The following is a 17,353-nucleotide window of genomic DNA, read 5'->3' as shown; positions in this document are numbered from 1 at the left end:
CTTAAGATTTTCCCTCCCTCTCTCTCTCTCCCTCTCTCTCTGCCCCTCTCCCCAAATCACACTCACTCTAAAATAAAAAGTAAAGGGGCACCTGGGTGGCTCAGTCGGTTAAGCGTCCGACTTCGGCTCAGGTCATGATCTCACGGTCCTTGGGTTCGAGCCCCGTGTTGGGCTCTGTGCTGACAGCTCAGAGCCTGGAGCCTGCTTCAGATTCTGTGTCTCCCTCTCTCTCTGACCCTCCCCTGTTCATGCTCTGTCTCTCTCTGTCTCAAAAATAAATAAACATTAAAAAATAAAATAAAATAAAATAAAAAGTAAAAAGGGCGCCTGGGTAGCTCAGTCAGTTGGGCATCCAACTTCAGCTCAGGTCATGATCTCACAGTTTGTGGGTTTGAGCCCTGCATCGGGCTCTGTGCTGACAGCTCGGATCCTGGAGCCTGGAGCCCCTGCTTCGAGTTCTGTGTCTCCTTCTATCTCTGACCCTCCCCTGCTCATGCTTTGCCCCTCAAAAATAAATAAACATTAAAATTAAAAAAAAAATAAAATAAAGGGGCATCTGGGTGGCTCAGTCGGTTAAGCGTCCGACTTCGGCTCAGGTCATGATCTCGCGGTCCGTGAGTTCAAGCCCCGCGTCGGGCTCTGTGCTGACAGCTCAGAGCCTGGAGCCTGTTTCGGATTCTGTGTCTCCCTCTCTCTGACCCTCCCCCGTTCATGCTCTTTCTCTGTCTCAAAAATAAACGTTAAAAAAAAAATTTAAAAAAATCAAAAATAAAAAAAATAAAATTAAAAATAAATTAAAAACATATTTTACAAATGACTGTTGTGGCCCACCCTAATTGGAAGGGAATTCTGGGAAATGTAGTTCACCACAGCTAAGTTGACACCTTATAAAGGCATCACAGCTATTCCCCAGCAATTTCATTCCTCAATATATACTCAAGAGAAATTGCATATATATGTTTACCGAGGTGGGTACTAGAATACACAATACAGTTTATACTATCTTTGTGCAGGGCTTCTTTTGCTTAATATTGCCTGTGAGAATCATCCATGTTGTTACACATATTCAGTAGAGGTTGTTTTATGTCACGGCTGTATGATAGGCCATTGTATGAATACAGTGAAATTCATTTATTCATTCTATTGTTGATGGACACTTAGATTGTCTCCAGTTTGAGGCCATTCCAAATGGTGCTGCCATGCGTATTTGTATACATGTCTTTTGGTATGTAACTAAGAATGGAACTGCTCGGTCAAAGGGTTGGCATTTTCAGCTTTAATACTGCCCAGCAGTTTTCCAACAAGGTTACAATTGTTTAATTTTTATTAAAAAGAATAGAGTCCAGAATACCATATGTTTGGAGCTGGAATGGGTATTTTACATGAGTTCAGTCTGTTCTCCTAAACTGGAGTTGTTCTTTTTTTTAAAAATGTTTATGTATTTATTTTTGGGAGAGAGAGAGAGAGAGAGAGAGAGAGAGAGAGAATGAGCAAGGGAGGGACACAGAGAGAGGGAGACGGAGAATCCCAAGCCGTTTCTGCGCTGTCAGAGAACCGTGAGATCATGACCTGAGTGGAAATCAAGAGTCAGATGCTTAACCGACTGAGCCACCCAGGTGCCCCTTTTATTTTTTATTTTAGAGAGAAAGAGAAAGTATGAGCCACCCAGGTGCCCCTGGAGTTGTTCTTAATGCCTTCCCTTACTGCCCCAATCTCCAGGGTGCCTGTGGCTTCCCTCAAAGCTCTATTAAGGCCCTCTGCGCAGGAAGTCCCAGGGCCTGGGCGCCACTCTGATATTAGCATCCCTCTTCTTGGTAAACAGACCCATTGGGCTGCAATGGAGCCTGTAGTATCCCAGGGCATGGGCAGCTCTGTATTGCAGATCCTTTCAATTGGCCAGTCCCCCAAACTGCCCAGCACCTAGGAGTGTGAAGAGTGTTTGGCAGGGACAAGAAACCACAGCTGTTTTTGTGTGGCGTACTCCCACCCTGAACTGTGAGAACATGTAACTCCATAGCCTAGCACAGTAACTTTCTCATCATACACACTTAGTCAATATTTGCTTAAAGAAGTTGACAGGAAATGGCCCCAGGCAGTGCCCAGTTAGCAGCTAGTCTCTATTTGAAACAGCCCACACCAGGGATAGTTTTGAGAAGAAGTTGTCTTCAAAGAGATAATAAAGGCAGGTCTTAACTTGGTCTTGAAGGGAGTGTGAGTTTTGTCCATGAAAGGAGAGTGGAAAGGGCATTCTAGGTGGAAAGGTAGCATAAGGAGGGTATCATGAAAGCAAATGTCTGCACAGTCCCAGAAGGTAAAATCAATGTGAGAAAACAGGGATTGGTGGGGACGAGACAGCAAGTTGATGTGCCAGTCCTTGGTGCCAGGCTAGAATGTGAGTCCACGTTGTTAGATCTTCTGATATTTTAAAAGGGGAATAAGAAGAGGAAGAGGAGGAAGAGGAAAAAGAAAGAGAGGAGGAAGAGAAAGAGAAGGAGAAACGGACGAAGAATTAGAATTTTTAAAAGCCTCGTGTGGGCTAAACAAAATATACCTGTAGTCTCCTTTAGGCCCACTGTCTGCCAACTTTAAACGCTGCAGAATCGAATAGACAGACATGAGAATACAATTTAGTGGAGGGAGCATAGTGGGGCACATGGAACGGTGGGGCTGGGTAATGAAAGATCATCTGGCAGAAGTGGATGGGCTGGGATCAGAACGTAGGAATCTCCCAATGCCCACGCTGGAGGGCAGTATCTCAAACGCCAGAGTGCACATGAATCACCCAAAATGCTTCTAAAAAGTTTGTGAAATTCTGCTTGAGGCAGTCCCAGAACACGGAGGTTTTGGAGGAGGGGAAGATGCGATGGAAACAATAGCTCAGTAAGATTAATTTGCCAACAGTGTGGAGGCCAGAGGCTATGGGATAGGTTAGGAGTCACGGGTATCCATCGGAAGACAGGAACCTTGACGGGTCCCCAAAGGCAGCGACCCAGGTCCCTCTAAAAGGAAGCCGACCCTAAGCCGTGCCATACCATCTCTCCCCCTAGTTACATTGGAAGGAGAGAACCTCGGGCTCTGGAAGGCTCCCCGCAGGCACTTTAGGGACCCTGTCAAAGCCAGCGAAATGTGGGAGGAGGACTGTTGTTCCAGGACCACCCGCGGAGCAGCTACTGTAATTCCTAAAGACCCTAGGACCACGCCTCTCGCTCCCAGTCTCCGTGCAGGTGCTCACATCCCACCCCGAGACGCTGAGCTACGCGCATCCCGCTGCCATGGCGACCGCCTCCATGGAGACCAGGAGCAGAGGCTGCGGTCCCCCGGGGCCCATCCCGTGTGCCTTCTTTGTTCTGATGCTTAATCGGGCCGGCCCGGCTCCCAGGACGCCTTTCGAGTCTGCGCGACAGCGCTTCCTCTGAGGCGGAGGGATAGGGTGGAAGAGGAAGAGGCTGAAACCCCGAGGTCGCAAAGTGGGAAGGATGGAGGTTTCTCAGCTCCTGAACCGGAGGATCTAGCTATGCCCATATCGATTGCCGATGCGGGCTTGTAAGCCTAGGGAGAAAAGAGACCTACAGGCACCCCACCTATCTCTGAGTCCTGCCTTATGGCTGCTCGAGGGGACAGAGCCCAGGAAAGCCCCCTTTCGAGTTGGGGCCCGGGCGGGTCGTGCAAACTCCACCGATGAAGTTGGGACTCGGGCGGGGCCTATTCGAGACGCTCCTCCTTTCCTCTCCCCTTTCCGCCCCATGCTGGCCCCTGGCCGCGTCTGGCTGCCTGGATCCTTTCATCGCGAGAACTCGCCGGTAGGTGTAGGCTCGCCTGGCGCAGCAGAGGGCCCCCTGCACGTGATGCAGTGGCGCAACGCCCGTTGGCGGTTCTCTGGCGTCCTCTTATTGGTCAGAAGAGTCCTCGCCCCACCCCCTCGGTCGGCCAATGGGCGGAGGCGGGGGCGTGCCGATGAAGCGGGCGGCGGCGGCGGCGCGGGGTTCCCTCCTCGTGCCCGGCGTTGAGTCCCCGCTGCCGCCGCGACCGCCACCGCTGCCACCGCGGTCGACCGTGCCCGACTGGCCCCGGGGTGCGCCCTGCACGGTGAGAATGCTCCTCCTCCTGCCACCTCCCAGTTCCGCCCCACTCGGCGAGATCTCCTCCCGGCAGAGCGCCGTCCTAGGCAGTTGGTGACTAGGACCCCACCGGGCTGGGGCGACGGTTCCGCTGTCGGTCCGCACCGGGGTGCTCTCTGGCATCTGAGCTGGGGAAATGTCAGTCCGGAGGCCGCGGGTGACCGTTAGGTGGTGGAGACGGGATGTTTTCCGCGGCGCGTTGTCGGGGGCACGTGTGACACAGCGAGGGTGGGGGCGTAATGGGGTCAGCACCGTCAGCACACACGTATCCCTCCCCCGCTATTGTCACTGCCTCGCTGTGTGACCTTGGACCAGTAGCCTCTGAACCTCTTGTTCTCGACATCTTCAGGGAGGAGGGCGGTGATGTCGGGCAGTGCGGACTCCTGAGACTCCTGCGTCAGCAGAGGTGAGGGTGGGGAGGGCAGAGGATTATCTGAGGGACAGAGCTGCCACCTAGAAGCCTGCGAGGGGTGTGATGGAGGGGGGACGTCTAACTGCATCTCTTCCCCCAGAAGATGAGAAAGGGGCGGTGATGGGGCGCCACACCCACAGGGATGGAGGCCCTGAGAGGATACAGGGTCTTACACCCGGGCCCCTGATGCCTTTGGGGGCTTGGCCATATCCTTCCTATCATCACAGCAGGAGCGGTTTTATTTAAGTTCTGGACCAGGAGCTCTGCTGGACTGAGAAGAGAATCTTTAGGTTGCCTTTTTTCTTGAATCTTGGTATTGGGAAGTGGGAGTAGGGCATTTCTCTCCCCTGGGAGCTAAAGAAGGTCAGGGGCAAGTGTCGCCCCCTGGACCAGGCCTGGCCTCTACTTCTTGGGGCCTTCAGGTGACAGGCTCAGGGCAAGGCCTCGGTGGGGCAGGCAATCTGGAGTTTAGAGGGGTCTAAGAACCCTCTAGCTGGGGCATGGGGGAGGAGTTTGGGGAGACACAAGTGTGTGGGATGGTAGGGGTCTCTTCCCCACTTCACCCCTGCTTGTGAGAGAGAGACACTATATTTAACCCTGCACTTTTGCCTGCTGGAGAGAGGAGGAAATGGAGTCACATCCAGACTGAGTTGATGTAAAACTGCCACCACCAAACCTGGCACCCAGCCTTGCTTTTCCAGGCTTTGTTGTAGGCATGCAATTCCCTCACTATGTGCCCAGTCCTATGTCAGGTTCTGGAATCAGCAGGTCAGTGTCCTCTCAATGGGCACTCTGTTTACAAGTTTGAGCTTTAATGAGAGGCTGGACAGTGCTCCTGCTGGACTGAGTCCTTAAGCCAGGATTTAGCTGTGGGCTAGGGTGGGGTGGGAGTGGGGGAGGCGGGGAGGTAGAACGTCGTGGAGTGCCTGGCTCAGAAAGTCCTTGCACAGGTTGAGGGTGGGGATGGAGGAATGAATGAGAAAGAGACCCCAAGAGTTTGGGGCCGTGCCCCCAGCCGCAAAGTGGAGGACTAGCTGGGGCTTGCCCTGTGATGCCTGGGATCTGAGGGCTGCTTCTGAGGCCGAGAAGTGGTATTAGGGGTGCAGCTGTGGGATGGAGGAGAAGCATGGCATATTCTGGAGCTCCAATTTGCCATGGGTACTGTCTTGGTGCTCTTTTCAGTCTGGAGCCTTGGGCCCTATCTTGGGACAGCCTGGAGTAGCAGCTAGCACCCTGTGGGACAGGAGCCTGGGGGGCTGAGAACTCCGGGTTTCTGGGTAACTGTCCATTTGTCCTTCTGTTTGCTCACTTGCCGTGTCCCTGGACCTTCTCATGCCAGAGGTTCCACCGGGCCTGGCTGAGCCCTGCCCTAGATAGGGTAACCTTGAAGCAGCCTTTCTCTTTAAAGCTGAGAGGGACCTCAGCTCTCTGTCTCCCAAAGAGACTGTTCCTCCAGTTTCCCTGAGAGTAACTAAGAACCAGACAAGACCTGTAAGGCCCTTGTTCCAGCTTTCCATCCCTCCCCATCCTGTGACTGTCCATGGTATCACCACCGGTGATTATCTAATCTGGGGAGGGGGTCTTGTTTTTGTTGTTGGGGTTGGGACATTTCTCAGAATATACATTCTTCACATCTTCCTCTGGTTGAAGGGGGCAGCAGTCTGCAAGTCTGCTCTCTGGCAATCACTGGGGACCTGGCTGGCTTGAGAGTGGGGGAGGAGAGAGGCAGGAGAAGGGAAGGGGGGGAGGCCCCTCACCCCTTGAGCTGTTTTCTGAGAAGGCTGAAGTCCCTGGGGCCCACCCTGAGGGCCATTCCAGGATTATCGTGAAGAGCCTCTCTACCACTGCTACCCTGAAATTGCTGTTGCTTTAGAAACCGGGCCTTTGGGATTTGCTTTTGCAAAGATGGGCGTGGAATGGGCAGCTCTGTCAAGAGGTTCAAGTACCAGCTGCACCAAACTCACAGAGGAAGAGGTCACTGCTTATTCCTGTGTTACAGATGAGGAAACTGAGGCACAGAGACTGAAAGTAACTTCCCATACTGCCTGAATGTGAACCAGCACTGCTGGGCCCTGGAGCCCATGCTCCTGACCACGTCCCCACTGTCTCTGTGGGGCTGTGCAGCTTGGGCCACACTCAGGGCTTGGCTAGCACGGGAGGAGGCCTGGGGTTACGAGGGGGCCTAGCAGTTCCTGTGGACACAGCTGCAGCAGGGGGAAGCTAGATACCTTCTCCTCCTGCTTCTGCTGAGGAATTGTGTTTGGATGAGAGTCTGGCTCCCACGGGACAGAGACTGACAGGGCTCTCTGCTGAGAAAGGAGGCTTGCTTTTTCTAGCCTCCTCTGGCCCCTTAAGTCACTTGCCTTCCATCTCTGTGTTCTCACTGCCCAAGCGCTACAGGCATGCTTGAATGCCTGCTCTGTACTGAGCTCTGGGCAGTGCAGAGGGCATTCCATCTCAAGGGGAGCAACTGATTGTGGCAAGGCTAGAATAATGCCCAGTGGGAGGCCACACTCCGTGAGATGGGGGGAGGGGAGTGCCCTCTGGGGCAAGGGTTGGCTAAGAGAGCAGGGTGAGTTCCTCTTTCTGAGAGCTTCCGGTTTAGAGTCACTGGCCTTGACATGTCACATCTACCAAGAGGGTCCAGCCAAGGCCCATGCTTGGGTTCCCCTTAGTTTGGTCATTCATTCATTTAACGAATATAAACTGGACACAGCTGCTCCCTGCCAGGTGCTGGGCTGGGTACTGGGGACAAAGAGCTTGGCAAAAACACAGTCCTTGCCCTGGTAAGGTGGGGAACATAAAATGATGAACATAAAATGAGGATTGTGCTACCCTAAAAAAGTCCTCTGGGGCTGAGACTGAGGCTAAGGTTTGGATGGGGGCAGGGGATTGTTCCAGGCAGGAGGGAGGGCCTGGACGGAGGCAGGCAGGCCATAGCAGTGGGTTATTGGGAAAGACAGGGAGGGGGCCCTGCATGTAGTGGGTCAGAGTGTTTGTGGAAGGAGTCTCCAGGAGCCTTTCCTCACCAGCCACTGGTTAAGAGTTTCACCCGGGCCTGCAGGAAGGGTCTTGGGAGATGGGGGGACTTTGTGGACATTGAGTTGTTGTTCGCCTGTGGCTGCAGAGGTGTGGCTGGAGCAGCCTCTGCAGAAGGTAGGAAGCGGGCCTGGTACCTTCGTGCTTGGTCATTTTTCACATTTTTTACATAGTTCTGAGTCTACAGCTTCAGCAGATGGCTGGAGTAGGTGGGTTGGGGGGCAGGCCTCTCTTTAAGGGCCAGGCTCTCTGGGGATGAGTTGAGCATTCCAGGGCTAAGGGGCTGCCTTTCTGGGACTGACCCCAGAGTGGCACTGGCCAGAGATAAGTGGGGGCATAGTTCCCTTCCCTGTTCCCTGGGCCTGGGAGCTAGCTGAGGTAGGGGCCGAGGGAGGGCCTGGGAAGGGCCTGGGACCTTGGGACCCAAGCCTTGCCCTTCGCTGTACCTCTGTAGGCTGCCTCACATCTGTGGGAGGCTGGTACCTGAGCTGTTTACGACGCTCATGAGGCCCTCGGGGCTGGGTGGGCTTCTCTTGCACTGGGAAGTGGGAAAGGAGTTGAGGCCTGCTACCGGGGCAGCTTGGTACCTAAGGGACCTCAAGGTCATGTCCTCTGCAGGCCCAGCCCCCCACTAGGAGGCCACCCTGTGGTTTCTCTTCATTCCCCGGATTAGCCAAGGTCATTCATGGGTTGCTCATCTCTAAATACTTCAGTGTGTATCTGTGAAAAATAAGGACATACATCTCTATATGACACAAGTCCATTATCTCAACGAGATCAGCTAATATTTCTTAATGCCACCTCAGATCTAGTCCCATTCACATTTTCCAGTTATCCCCCAAATGTCCTTTCTTTATAGGTAGTTAGAACCCCCTACCCCATTTATTTTTCTTCTTGCAGCTGATGTGGTGGAAAAATCCAGGTCACTTGTCCCATAGAGTATCCTTCTTGGTCTCTTTGTGTGTTAATTTAGAACAGCAGTTGGCAAACTTTTTCTGTAAAGGGCCAGATAGTAAACATTTTAGACTTTGCAGGCCATGTGGTCTCTGTTGCAACTACTCAAAGTAGTTTTGCTTTAGTGCAGAAGCAGTTTTGGACAACATGTAAACAAAGGAGTACAGTTGTATTCAAATACAACTTTACAAAAAACAGGCAGCAGCCTCAGGCTATAGTTTGCCCATCCCCTATTTAGAACAGCTGCCCCTCCTGTATTTTTCTTTTTTATTCTTTTTTTAAAAATTTTTTTTAATGTTTATTTTTGAGAGACAGAGACAGAGACAGAGCCTGAGTTGGGGAGGGAGGGGCAGGGAGAGAGGGAGACACAGAATCCAAAGCAGGCTCCAGGCTCTGAGCTGTCAGCACAGAGCCCCACGTGGGGCTCAAACTCACAAACCGAGAGACCATGACCTCAGCCGAAGTCGGATGCTTAACCGGCTGAGCCACTCAAGTGCCCCTCTTTTTTTTTTTTTTTTTAGTTTATTTATTTTGAGAGTGAGAGAGAGCACACGCACAAGCGCCAGGGAGGGACAGAGAGAGAGGGGGAGAGATAATCATGTCAGTGCAGAACCCCATGTGGGGCTTGAACTCATGAACCGTGAGATCATGACCTGAGCCGAAATAAAGAGTCGGACACTCAAATGACTGAGCCACCCAGGTGCTCCTCTCCTTTATTTTTCTTGCACTTTGGGGGGAAAAAACCAAAATGACCCATCAGTTGTCTTGTAGAATATTCTGACTTCTGGGTTTGCTTCTTTGCTTTTTCATGGAGTTATCTAATGTGTGCACTAACCTCTGCATTTTCTTTTTTTTTTTTAATTTTTTTTTTAACGTTTATTTATTTTTGGGACAGAGAGAGACAGAGCATGAACAAGGGAGGGTCAGAGAGAGAGGGAGACACAGAATCCGAAACAGGCTCCAGGCTCTGAGCGGTCAGCACAGAGCCCGACGCGGGGCTCGAACTCACGGACCGCGAGATTGTGACCTGAGCCGAAGTCGGACGCTTAACCGACTGAGCCACCCAGGCACCCCTAACCTCTGCATTTTCAATAAGCAAGAAGTTAGAGCTCGGGGCTTCTTTAGATCTAGGTTAGACATTTCAGGCAGGACCCCCTTGTCAGTGATGCTGGGACTTCATGGCGTCTCACATCAGGAAGCCTCTGTGTGTCAGGTTGTCCCATTGTGAGTGAGGGGAGCTTGCTTGACAGCGTATGACTGGCTGACACTACATCCTTCCATGCAAACTCGTGTCATTCTTCTTAAGAACCCCAGGCCATCCGTAGGTGGCACTGGGGCATCTGTGAGCATCTACTTCTGCCAACGTTTGCCCTCCTTGTTAAGGATCCCCTGCCTCCCTGCCTCCAGCCTTTGTCTTTTTGGCACTTGCTTGGCATTTGGCCATTCCTTTGTTACTTAATAGTGAGGATTCTTCTGTAAAGAAGAGCCTTCCTTTAACCACCAGGACAATTTAGTTACATGAAAGGCCGAGGGACAGGCTGAATTATTTCTCTTTATTGCCAGTTTTCCGAGTAAAGAGGGCCTTGCTACTGTCAGTGAACGAGGGTTCGGGTGTGTTTATTTTGCGTTCTTCTTTTTTTGTAATCTCTGTGAATGCTCCAGTTTTATGTATTCCATCTGTTTCCATCAGTTGCCCTCATTATTCTTTTTGATGCTTAGATGGTCCCAGCTCAGCCCATCAGAGGCCAGGCTGCTCACACAGGCTTCCTGGGGGTGCCTCCCGCTGCCCCTGCCCTGAGGCTGCCCTTGGGGAGCTGAGCTAGGAGGCTGGCCCAGAGAATGAGGCCAGAGGCCGAATGGTGGGTTGCAATGGGGCAATTCCTTCACGGGGCATCTGTTCAGCATATGGCACTGACCTGTCACCGGGAGGGAATCTCCAAGGACCCATCTTAGGTGGGCCCCCATTCTTGCTCTCTTTCAAGCATCTTGTTGACTCTGACCTAGACCCAGCAGCACTGGGTGTGTAACCTGAATAATGTGGCATCTGGCTACAGGAGGGTCTAGCCCTTGGGGTCACCAGCATGAGAACTAGCCTCTAAAAAGTGCCAGTGGTATCCTTTTCCTTTTCAGGCTGTCCCTCCTGCCAGCCTCAGGTGGGTTGGGTACCAGAGTCCCGTACCGATGCTTTGGCACTGAGAAGCCACGGCTCAGCACATGCTGGTGGGGCTCTGGGTCAGTAGGGCATCAGGCAGGGGTGAGGGCTCTTGGGGAATGTGAGGAGTGGGGGAGCAGAAGCCCCCCCCCCACCATGCTAGAGGGTACAGGCACCCCTTGGGCTGTTGAGAACAGCAGGGTGTTGGGTTTTAGTGTCTTCCCTAAAGAGATCTCTGCTTTCCCCCAGCCGTAGGGCCATGGGTGGCCCTGACCCCTGCCCTCCCCACTCCCCATCCTTCAGGCTCCTGCTGGCGTCCCTGAGCATGGGAGGCTGCTGCGCTTGAGCGGCGGTGTCTGGCTGGAGCTGCGCGTCTTTCTCCGTGGCAGGGAGGGCATCCATGGCTGCAGCCAACAAGGGTGAGTGCCTTCCTAGCTTGGCAGATTTACACAGGTCTCCCAGGGGACCCTGGTGGGAGGGGTATTGTTACTTGTGGGGCCTGCATTGGCTGTGTGTGTGTGTGTGTGTGTGTGTGTGTGTGTGTGAGAGAGAGAGAGAGAGAGAGAGAGAGAGAGAGAGAGAGAGAATTACATTACATCAGTGTAATTATACCAGTGTTTTTGTTGGGTCCTGGTGCTCATGCAAGCACTAGCAGGAAACCTGAGGACGCTTGCTGGCTCCTTGGTGTGCTGGTTTATGGAAGTATGTGCCCTCATGTCCCTCTGTTTCAGCCCCCCTATTCCACTGTGGGGGCTGGTGGGGGGCATTAGGACCTGGGGGTGAGCACTGAGGCTGATAAGGTAGGTAAGGCCACAGGAGGCTACAGAAGGGAATTTTGGTTTCATTCAGGGTCCAGAAGGGCTCACAGAGGGTTTTAGGCAAGGGAGGCCAGGTAAAATTTGAGGGTCAGTTCTGGGGGCCTCAGCAGGGAATGTGGAAGTGCCAGGCTGCCCCTCCCCACTCCCCGGGCCTCCAGTGAGTGTTCAAGAACCCAGGCCAGGTCCGGCCCAGCCCCTCCCACCAAAAGGACTCTGGGCAGGGCTCCTGGGAGTCTGTGGCTGTGGGCCAGAGAGGATTGAGGTCCTTCTCATGGCAAGATGGGTCTCCCCCAGCCCAGGCCCTCAGCCCAGCTCCAATTGCTCTGTCCATCTCAACTCCCTGCCTCCTGGCCTTGGAGAACCAGACACAGCCAGGGATAGCTGAGGGCCCTGTGTGTTTTGCAGGGTGGGGTGGGGTGGGGTCATGAAGTAGAGGAGGGAAGGGTGTTTCTGGGAGGGGTCTGAGAGGCTCCCCTGGGTTCTTCCATCTTCCTTGCTGGTGATCAGTGATGGAGTTAAGAGGTAACTGCAGCCTCTTCTAGGTGGGCTCAGTGTGGTTTTTGGCCCCCTTTGCTTTCTCCCACCCCCAGAAAGGTCCCAAAGAGGCTGTTTGTGTCCCTGCCCACCTCCTCTCAGGTTAGGGTTCATCAGGAGGGGCCTTGGCACTGACAGACCTGGAAGAGAAGATTCCAGAGATGGGAGCTTGGCACTGTGAAGGAGAGCACTGCGTAGGGTACCCAAGGCCTGGGGCTAAGAGTCTGGAGGACTCTTCTGGTCTCTGTCATCAGCCTCATCTCCTCTAAGTAAGAGATTGTACTAGCCAATCCCTGACTCCCTCTGTCACACCAGTTCTCAGGGTGCTTATATTTTGTGGGAGGACTGGGCAGGTGGGCAGCTTTAACCCTCATAACCTCTAGTGTTCAGTAGGACGTGGCCTAGCCCTGAAAGGAGTCCAGGCAGTGTGTGCTAGATGATGTCAAGGGTAGTTGCCAGGGGGTCGGCCAGGGGGTGACAAGGGGGAATAGTTTCCTGGCGGTAAAGGAAGCCAGCAGCCCCTGGAGCCCTCCCACTCTCTTCCTAGGCAACAAGCCCAGAGTCCGGAGTATCCGCTTTGCGGCAGGCCATGATGCAGAAGGTTCCCAGAGCCATGTACACTTTGATGAGAAGCTGCATGACTCTGTGGTCATGGTCACCCAGGAGAGCGACAGCAGCTTTCTGGTCAAGGTATGTGCACACCTCCCCCGCCATCTTCCGCCTTGCTCCCTCTACATCCTCCATGGCCCTGCCTGGCTTCCTGGACCTGTCTGTTCCATTTCCTCTAAGCTGGCTGCAAAGGCACATCTTTGTCCCTTCCTGGGCCTTGGTTTCCCTATCTGTAAAGTGGGAGGGAGGTGGTGAGATTGCAGTGATGAAATGAGTACCTTTAGCATGGTACTCGAACAAGAGGAACCGAACTCTTATTAGTGTCACCCCAACAACAGCAATGGAAGGTGGTATCAGGGCTCGAGGTGCCGCAGGGCTTGGGTTCAGGACCAGGCCCACTCATCTGTCTCTGTGACCCTGGGCAGGTCACCTCAGTTTCCTCTTCTCTGAGATGAAGGCAGTTCACACCTCAGAGAGTGCAAGAATGAGATGAAAGAACGCAGGTGTGAGGGGAATTTTGCTGGCAACAAGGTGTGACGTTATTTCCCTTCTTGCCAGACCTCTGGCTGATTTAGGCTCTTTGCGGTGTGAGTGTTTACTGAGCACCGCCATGCTTTCTGGGTGGAACGTCAACCTCTCTCAGAGTCACACCTCACACACCCTCTGGTGTGACTTCCCCAACTGCTGGGGCACTATCAGATCCCACATGCACTTGGAAGGTGCAGGAAGAAGTGTCTGGAGGGGATGGATTGTGGGGAAATGGAGTGAGGCCTTCAGGTTGGCAATAAGCCAGGGCTCTGAAGCTGAACAGGAATGCCCTGGCAAGGGGAGGGCATCTGGTCCATCGAGACCTCCCTGAGGAGGGGCCCAGACTCATCATTTTCTGCCCAAATGTAACATCCGTGCTCTTTTCCTTTAGCTGATAACTTCCTCAAGGGAATAGACAGAATGAAACAAAACTGTAAGGAATAGCTCCCTTTCCCGCCACCTCCCCATTGCAAAATCCATTGACGTCTATTAGAGAAAATTTGGAAGCTAGAGAAAACTATGAAGAAATTTAAAAGCACACACAATCATAGTATCTAGACACAATGACAGTTAATTTTTGATGTGTGTCATTTCAGCTTTTTTTTGCTCGTTTACAAAAACAAAAAGCTAGTATCACAGCGGTGTTTTGCTTGCTTGTGTTGTGAATCATTTCCTATGTCAGTAAATAATTTTCCACAAAAAAAAAAAATAATAATAATAATAATTTTCCACAAGATTTTACAACTGTCTGGTATTCCATTAAATGTATCATCATTGACTTAGCTGGTTCACTATTCCTGGTGTTACGAATGTTTCCATTTTTTATTGTTATAAATGAGGCAGCAAGGAGTGTTTTTTGCACATCTCTGAGATTTCCCCTGGAAAATTCTGCAGTTGGTGCGGCTGGGCCACAGGGTCACCATTGGCAGGATAGCCAGAAATCGTTCTTGAGGACTGTGTCCTCCACCTGCACAGTGCGGGAGCCACATGGGCTAAGCTTTGTCATACCGTGATGTCTGCCTGTCCCATCGAAAGGCCAAATGCTTCACGCAGCCAGTCCTAACAAGCCCCAGGAACAGAGCTGTGCAGCCCTTGAAACTGAGCATGCCACTCTGTGTGCACATAAGTTGTGGGTACATTACGCACCCCTGTGCCTCCTGGACTGCCCTCTGGCCAGCCTACCTGCTCAGCTGCCACCCCAGCTTGTGGCCCTTCACATGACTGGACTTAACCAAGGTTGGCATCTGTCCCAGGGGGCACTGGTTGCCAGTCACCGTGTATGAACAACAGAAATGGCTTGGGGCTTTGGGCACACTGAGCATTTGAGTGGGCAGGCAGGCGTCCACGTTCAGGTGCCAGCAGAGTTCAGTAGCTGGTGCCCATGGGCCAGCTTTACACTGACACAGCTGGTCTAGTGTCTGTTTTTCTAATTCTATCCCATCCTTCATCCTGTGCAGTATGTGTGCTGCCCACTATCTCCACAGGAGTGGCTAAAGGACCCGTGTCCCTGACCCCAGCCTATTGGCTCTGGGCAGGTGCTGGCAGTGGCGGGGGCAGGTGAATGGCCTGCATCGTGGGACTTTGAGCTAGCTTCCCCTGTGGGCAATGGCTGGTGCCTTGATATGTGCCACACGTGGCAGGAGTGGCTAAGAGGCCTAGGGAGACCTTTACCCTGGCCATACTGCCTGGCTTCCATTTCCTTATCTATAAAGTGGGCCACCGTTTGCTGTGGGGCCCACACAACAGGTGCTGAGTAACCAGCTGAGGGGATGAGGTCCTCAGGCGAAGTGCCTGGAGCCACTGGACTTGGTGTGTGGACAAGCTGGAGTGGCGGAGGGAGTTAGACCCCCTCTGGGATTCCTACAGCAGCCGGTGCAGGGGCCCACAGGATCCCAGGTGGCAGGAGCTGGGTGGGCCCTGGGGTAGGCTGAGAGTGACTAGGTGCCTCCCCCTCCCCACCTTCTTGCTACAGGTTGGCTTCCTGAAGATCTTGCACAGGTATGAGATTACCTTCACTCTGCCCCCGGTGCACAGGCTGAGCAAGGACGTCCGAGAAGCACCTGTCCCTAGCCTACACCTCAAGCTCCTCAGCGTCATGCCCATCCCAGAAGGTGTGTGCCCTGCTCAGGGTGCTGGAGGCCTACCCTCCTCCAGCAGGGCCTGGATGTAACCAGAGTGAGAGCATGGGGTGCTTCCCCCTGTTCTAGGGTAGATGGGCAGTTCAGCAGTTGGGCGACATGACGCCTCTTTAAGAGCTCGCAGTGTGGCATCTCAGCAGCTCCCATGCCCCAGGCCTTGCTCCCTGGGCAGGGGTCCCGTGGGCTCACCCTGCTGGCCAGTGCCTGTGTATCACCGGATAGTACCCTCAGTGAGGTGGTGGAGCCAATGAGCAACTGGCTCTGGGCTTCCAGCTCTCCCTCCTGTCTGCCCTTCAAGAAAAATCTGCCAGAGCCCCAGGGACCCTGGGCAGCTACCTCCTAGCACCCGGCAGTCACAGGCTTTGGACTTGGGACTGCTTCTGCCTTCCCTGTAGCTTCAGGCCCTCTCCTGCCACCTGGAGGCTAGGGTGTCAGTTTCATAGTCACTCACACCCCAGTTTCAGTTTCATGTCCCCCTATTTCCTCATCATGACTTTGCCCTTAAGTGGATTCAGTGAGCTCCCACAGGCCTTTACCTCTTGCCACCCCATCTGCGAAGGGCTTGCCCATCCCCCTTTCCCTATCAACCCCCTCTCCCTGCCTGCCCTTTTGGGGAATCAGTGGACCCTCCTCCTGGAAGCCCGAGTTTGACCCTTGGAGCCATAACAGGGTTGTCCACAGGCTGGAAACACATAGACCTCATTGAAGAGGAGGAAGTTTCCAGGGCCTGTGTGCCCGGCCCTGGGGGGACAAGTCCTGGGCCATCCTTACTCCTTTGGAGGAGGTGGCCAGTCTTGGTGCCAGTGAGTGCTGGGGGACAGGGGCGGGAGGCCACAGAGATGCTGATCATCTGGGCAGGTTACAGCGTCAAGTGTGAATACTCGGCACACAAGGAGGGAGTCCTCAAGGAGGAGATGCTGCTAGCCTGTGAAGGTGGCACCGGCACCTGTGTGCGAGTGACAGTGCAAGCGCGAGTCATGGGTGAGCGTGCGAGCTTTGGGTCTGGCTAGAGGGGGGAGGTGCCAGCTTGACTGCAAGGGATTTCTGCCCTCCCCATCTGAAAGAGGGGTCCTTGCTCTGGCCTGGGGTTCCCGGGTACCTTCCCCCCACCCCCATCCCAGCAGAGCCCAGAGGGAAGGTGGAGGGGAGTCTCCTAGAGTGGGTGGGTGGGGCCAGGGAACCAGCCTGGTATCCTGATTTGTCACCTGCCTTGCAGACCGACACCATGGCACACCCATGCTGCTTGATGGGGTCAAGTGCGTGGGTGCCGAGCTAGAATACGACTCAGAGCACAGCGACTGGCACGGCTTTGACTGAGGCCTGCGGCCCTGCGCGCCTCAGAGCCCCACAGCCTTAAACCCCACCTCATCTCCCCGAACGCTGTATCATGGTGTGGCTTCCTCACCCCTCCCCGGGGTGGGTGTGGGGTGTCCAGGGGCCTCTCACCTCTGCCTTCATTGTGCCACCTCCCTGCCTCTCGTGTGTCCTCCTCTCCCACTTCCTCCTCTCTGTGTGCCTCAGTCTCCTGCCGGAAGAAATGGGTTGAGCCCCCAAGGAGGCTATCTGAGGAGGGGAGGGGGGGCCTGGGGTGGGTTCTACCCACCCCCCACCCCAAGTCACAGGGGCTCCAGCCAGGGCTTGGGAGAGGAGGGAACTGGCTCTGTGACGTCGTCGTCACTCCCATTACTGCTGCTGCTGTCTGGCTTTTGCCCTCCCCTGCCCCCTCCCTCTTTCCTACTGCTGTCCACACTGAGTAGGAGGGAGGTGCAGTCCCCAAGCCCTAACCCCCAGATCTGTGTTACTTGGTTTTTAAAGGACTGGTTGGGATAAAACCCTAAAGAAATAAAAGTTTCAGTGGACATCAGAGGCCAGCTAATGTTTGTTTTCCATCGCTCTGAGAATGCCCAATCCTTTGCAGATGAGTTAAGGAACAGCTCTGGTTGTGTTCATTCTTTTAGGAGGCAAGGGCATGGGGCACCTGGGTGGCTCGGTCGGTTGAGCGTCCGACTTCAGCTCAGGTCACGATCTCGCGGTCTGTGAGTTCAAGCCCT

General features: G+C 53.7%; 1 protein-coding gene across 3 annotated transcripts; it reads left to right on the top strand.

Annotated features, from left to right (window-relative positions):
- Positions 1-3,956: 3,956 nt before the first annotated feature.
- Positions 3,957-17,166, top strand: ADISSP (adipose secreted signaling protein). Of its 3 annotated transcripts, XM_049650075.1 has the most exons (7): positions 3,957-4,086; positions 4,468-4,524; positions 10,979-11,094; positions 12,575-12,717; positions 15,137-15,275; positions 16,161-16,283; positions 16,519-17,166. In XM_049650075.1, the coding sequence occupies exons 3-7, from the start codon at positions 11,076-11,078 to the stop codon at positions 16,617-16,619; spliced, it is 525 nt and encodes a 174-aa protein (XP_049506032.1). In that variant the 5' UTR covers positions 3,957-4,086; positions 4,468-4,524; positions 10,979-11,075; the 3' UTR covers positions 16,620-17,166. The 3 variants fall into 3 exon arrangements, with proteins under 3 accessions (XP_049506032.1, XP_049506030.1, XP_049506031.1); XM_049650073.1 differs by lacking the exon at positions 4,468-4,524; XM_049650074.1 differs by lacking the exon at positions 4,468-4,524 and having other exon boundaries at positions 10,925-11,094.
- The last annotated feature ends 187 nt before the right edge of the window (positions 17,167-17,353 follow it).

This window comes from Panthera uncia (assembly GCF_023721935.1).
Source record: "Panthera uncia isolate 11264 chromosome A3 unlocalized genomic scaffold, Puncia_PCG_1.0 HiC_scaffold_11, whole genome shotgun sequence".
NCBI classification, from domain to species: Eukaryota; Metazoa; Chordata; class Mammalia; order Carnivora; family Felidae; genus Panthera; species Panthera uncia.
Note: the sequence above shows the minus strand (reverse complement) of the source record. Positions and strands in the feature narration are given on the sequence as shown.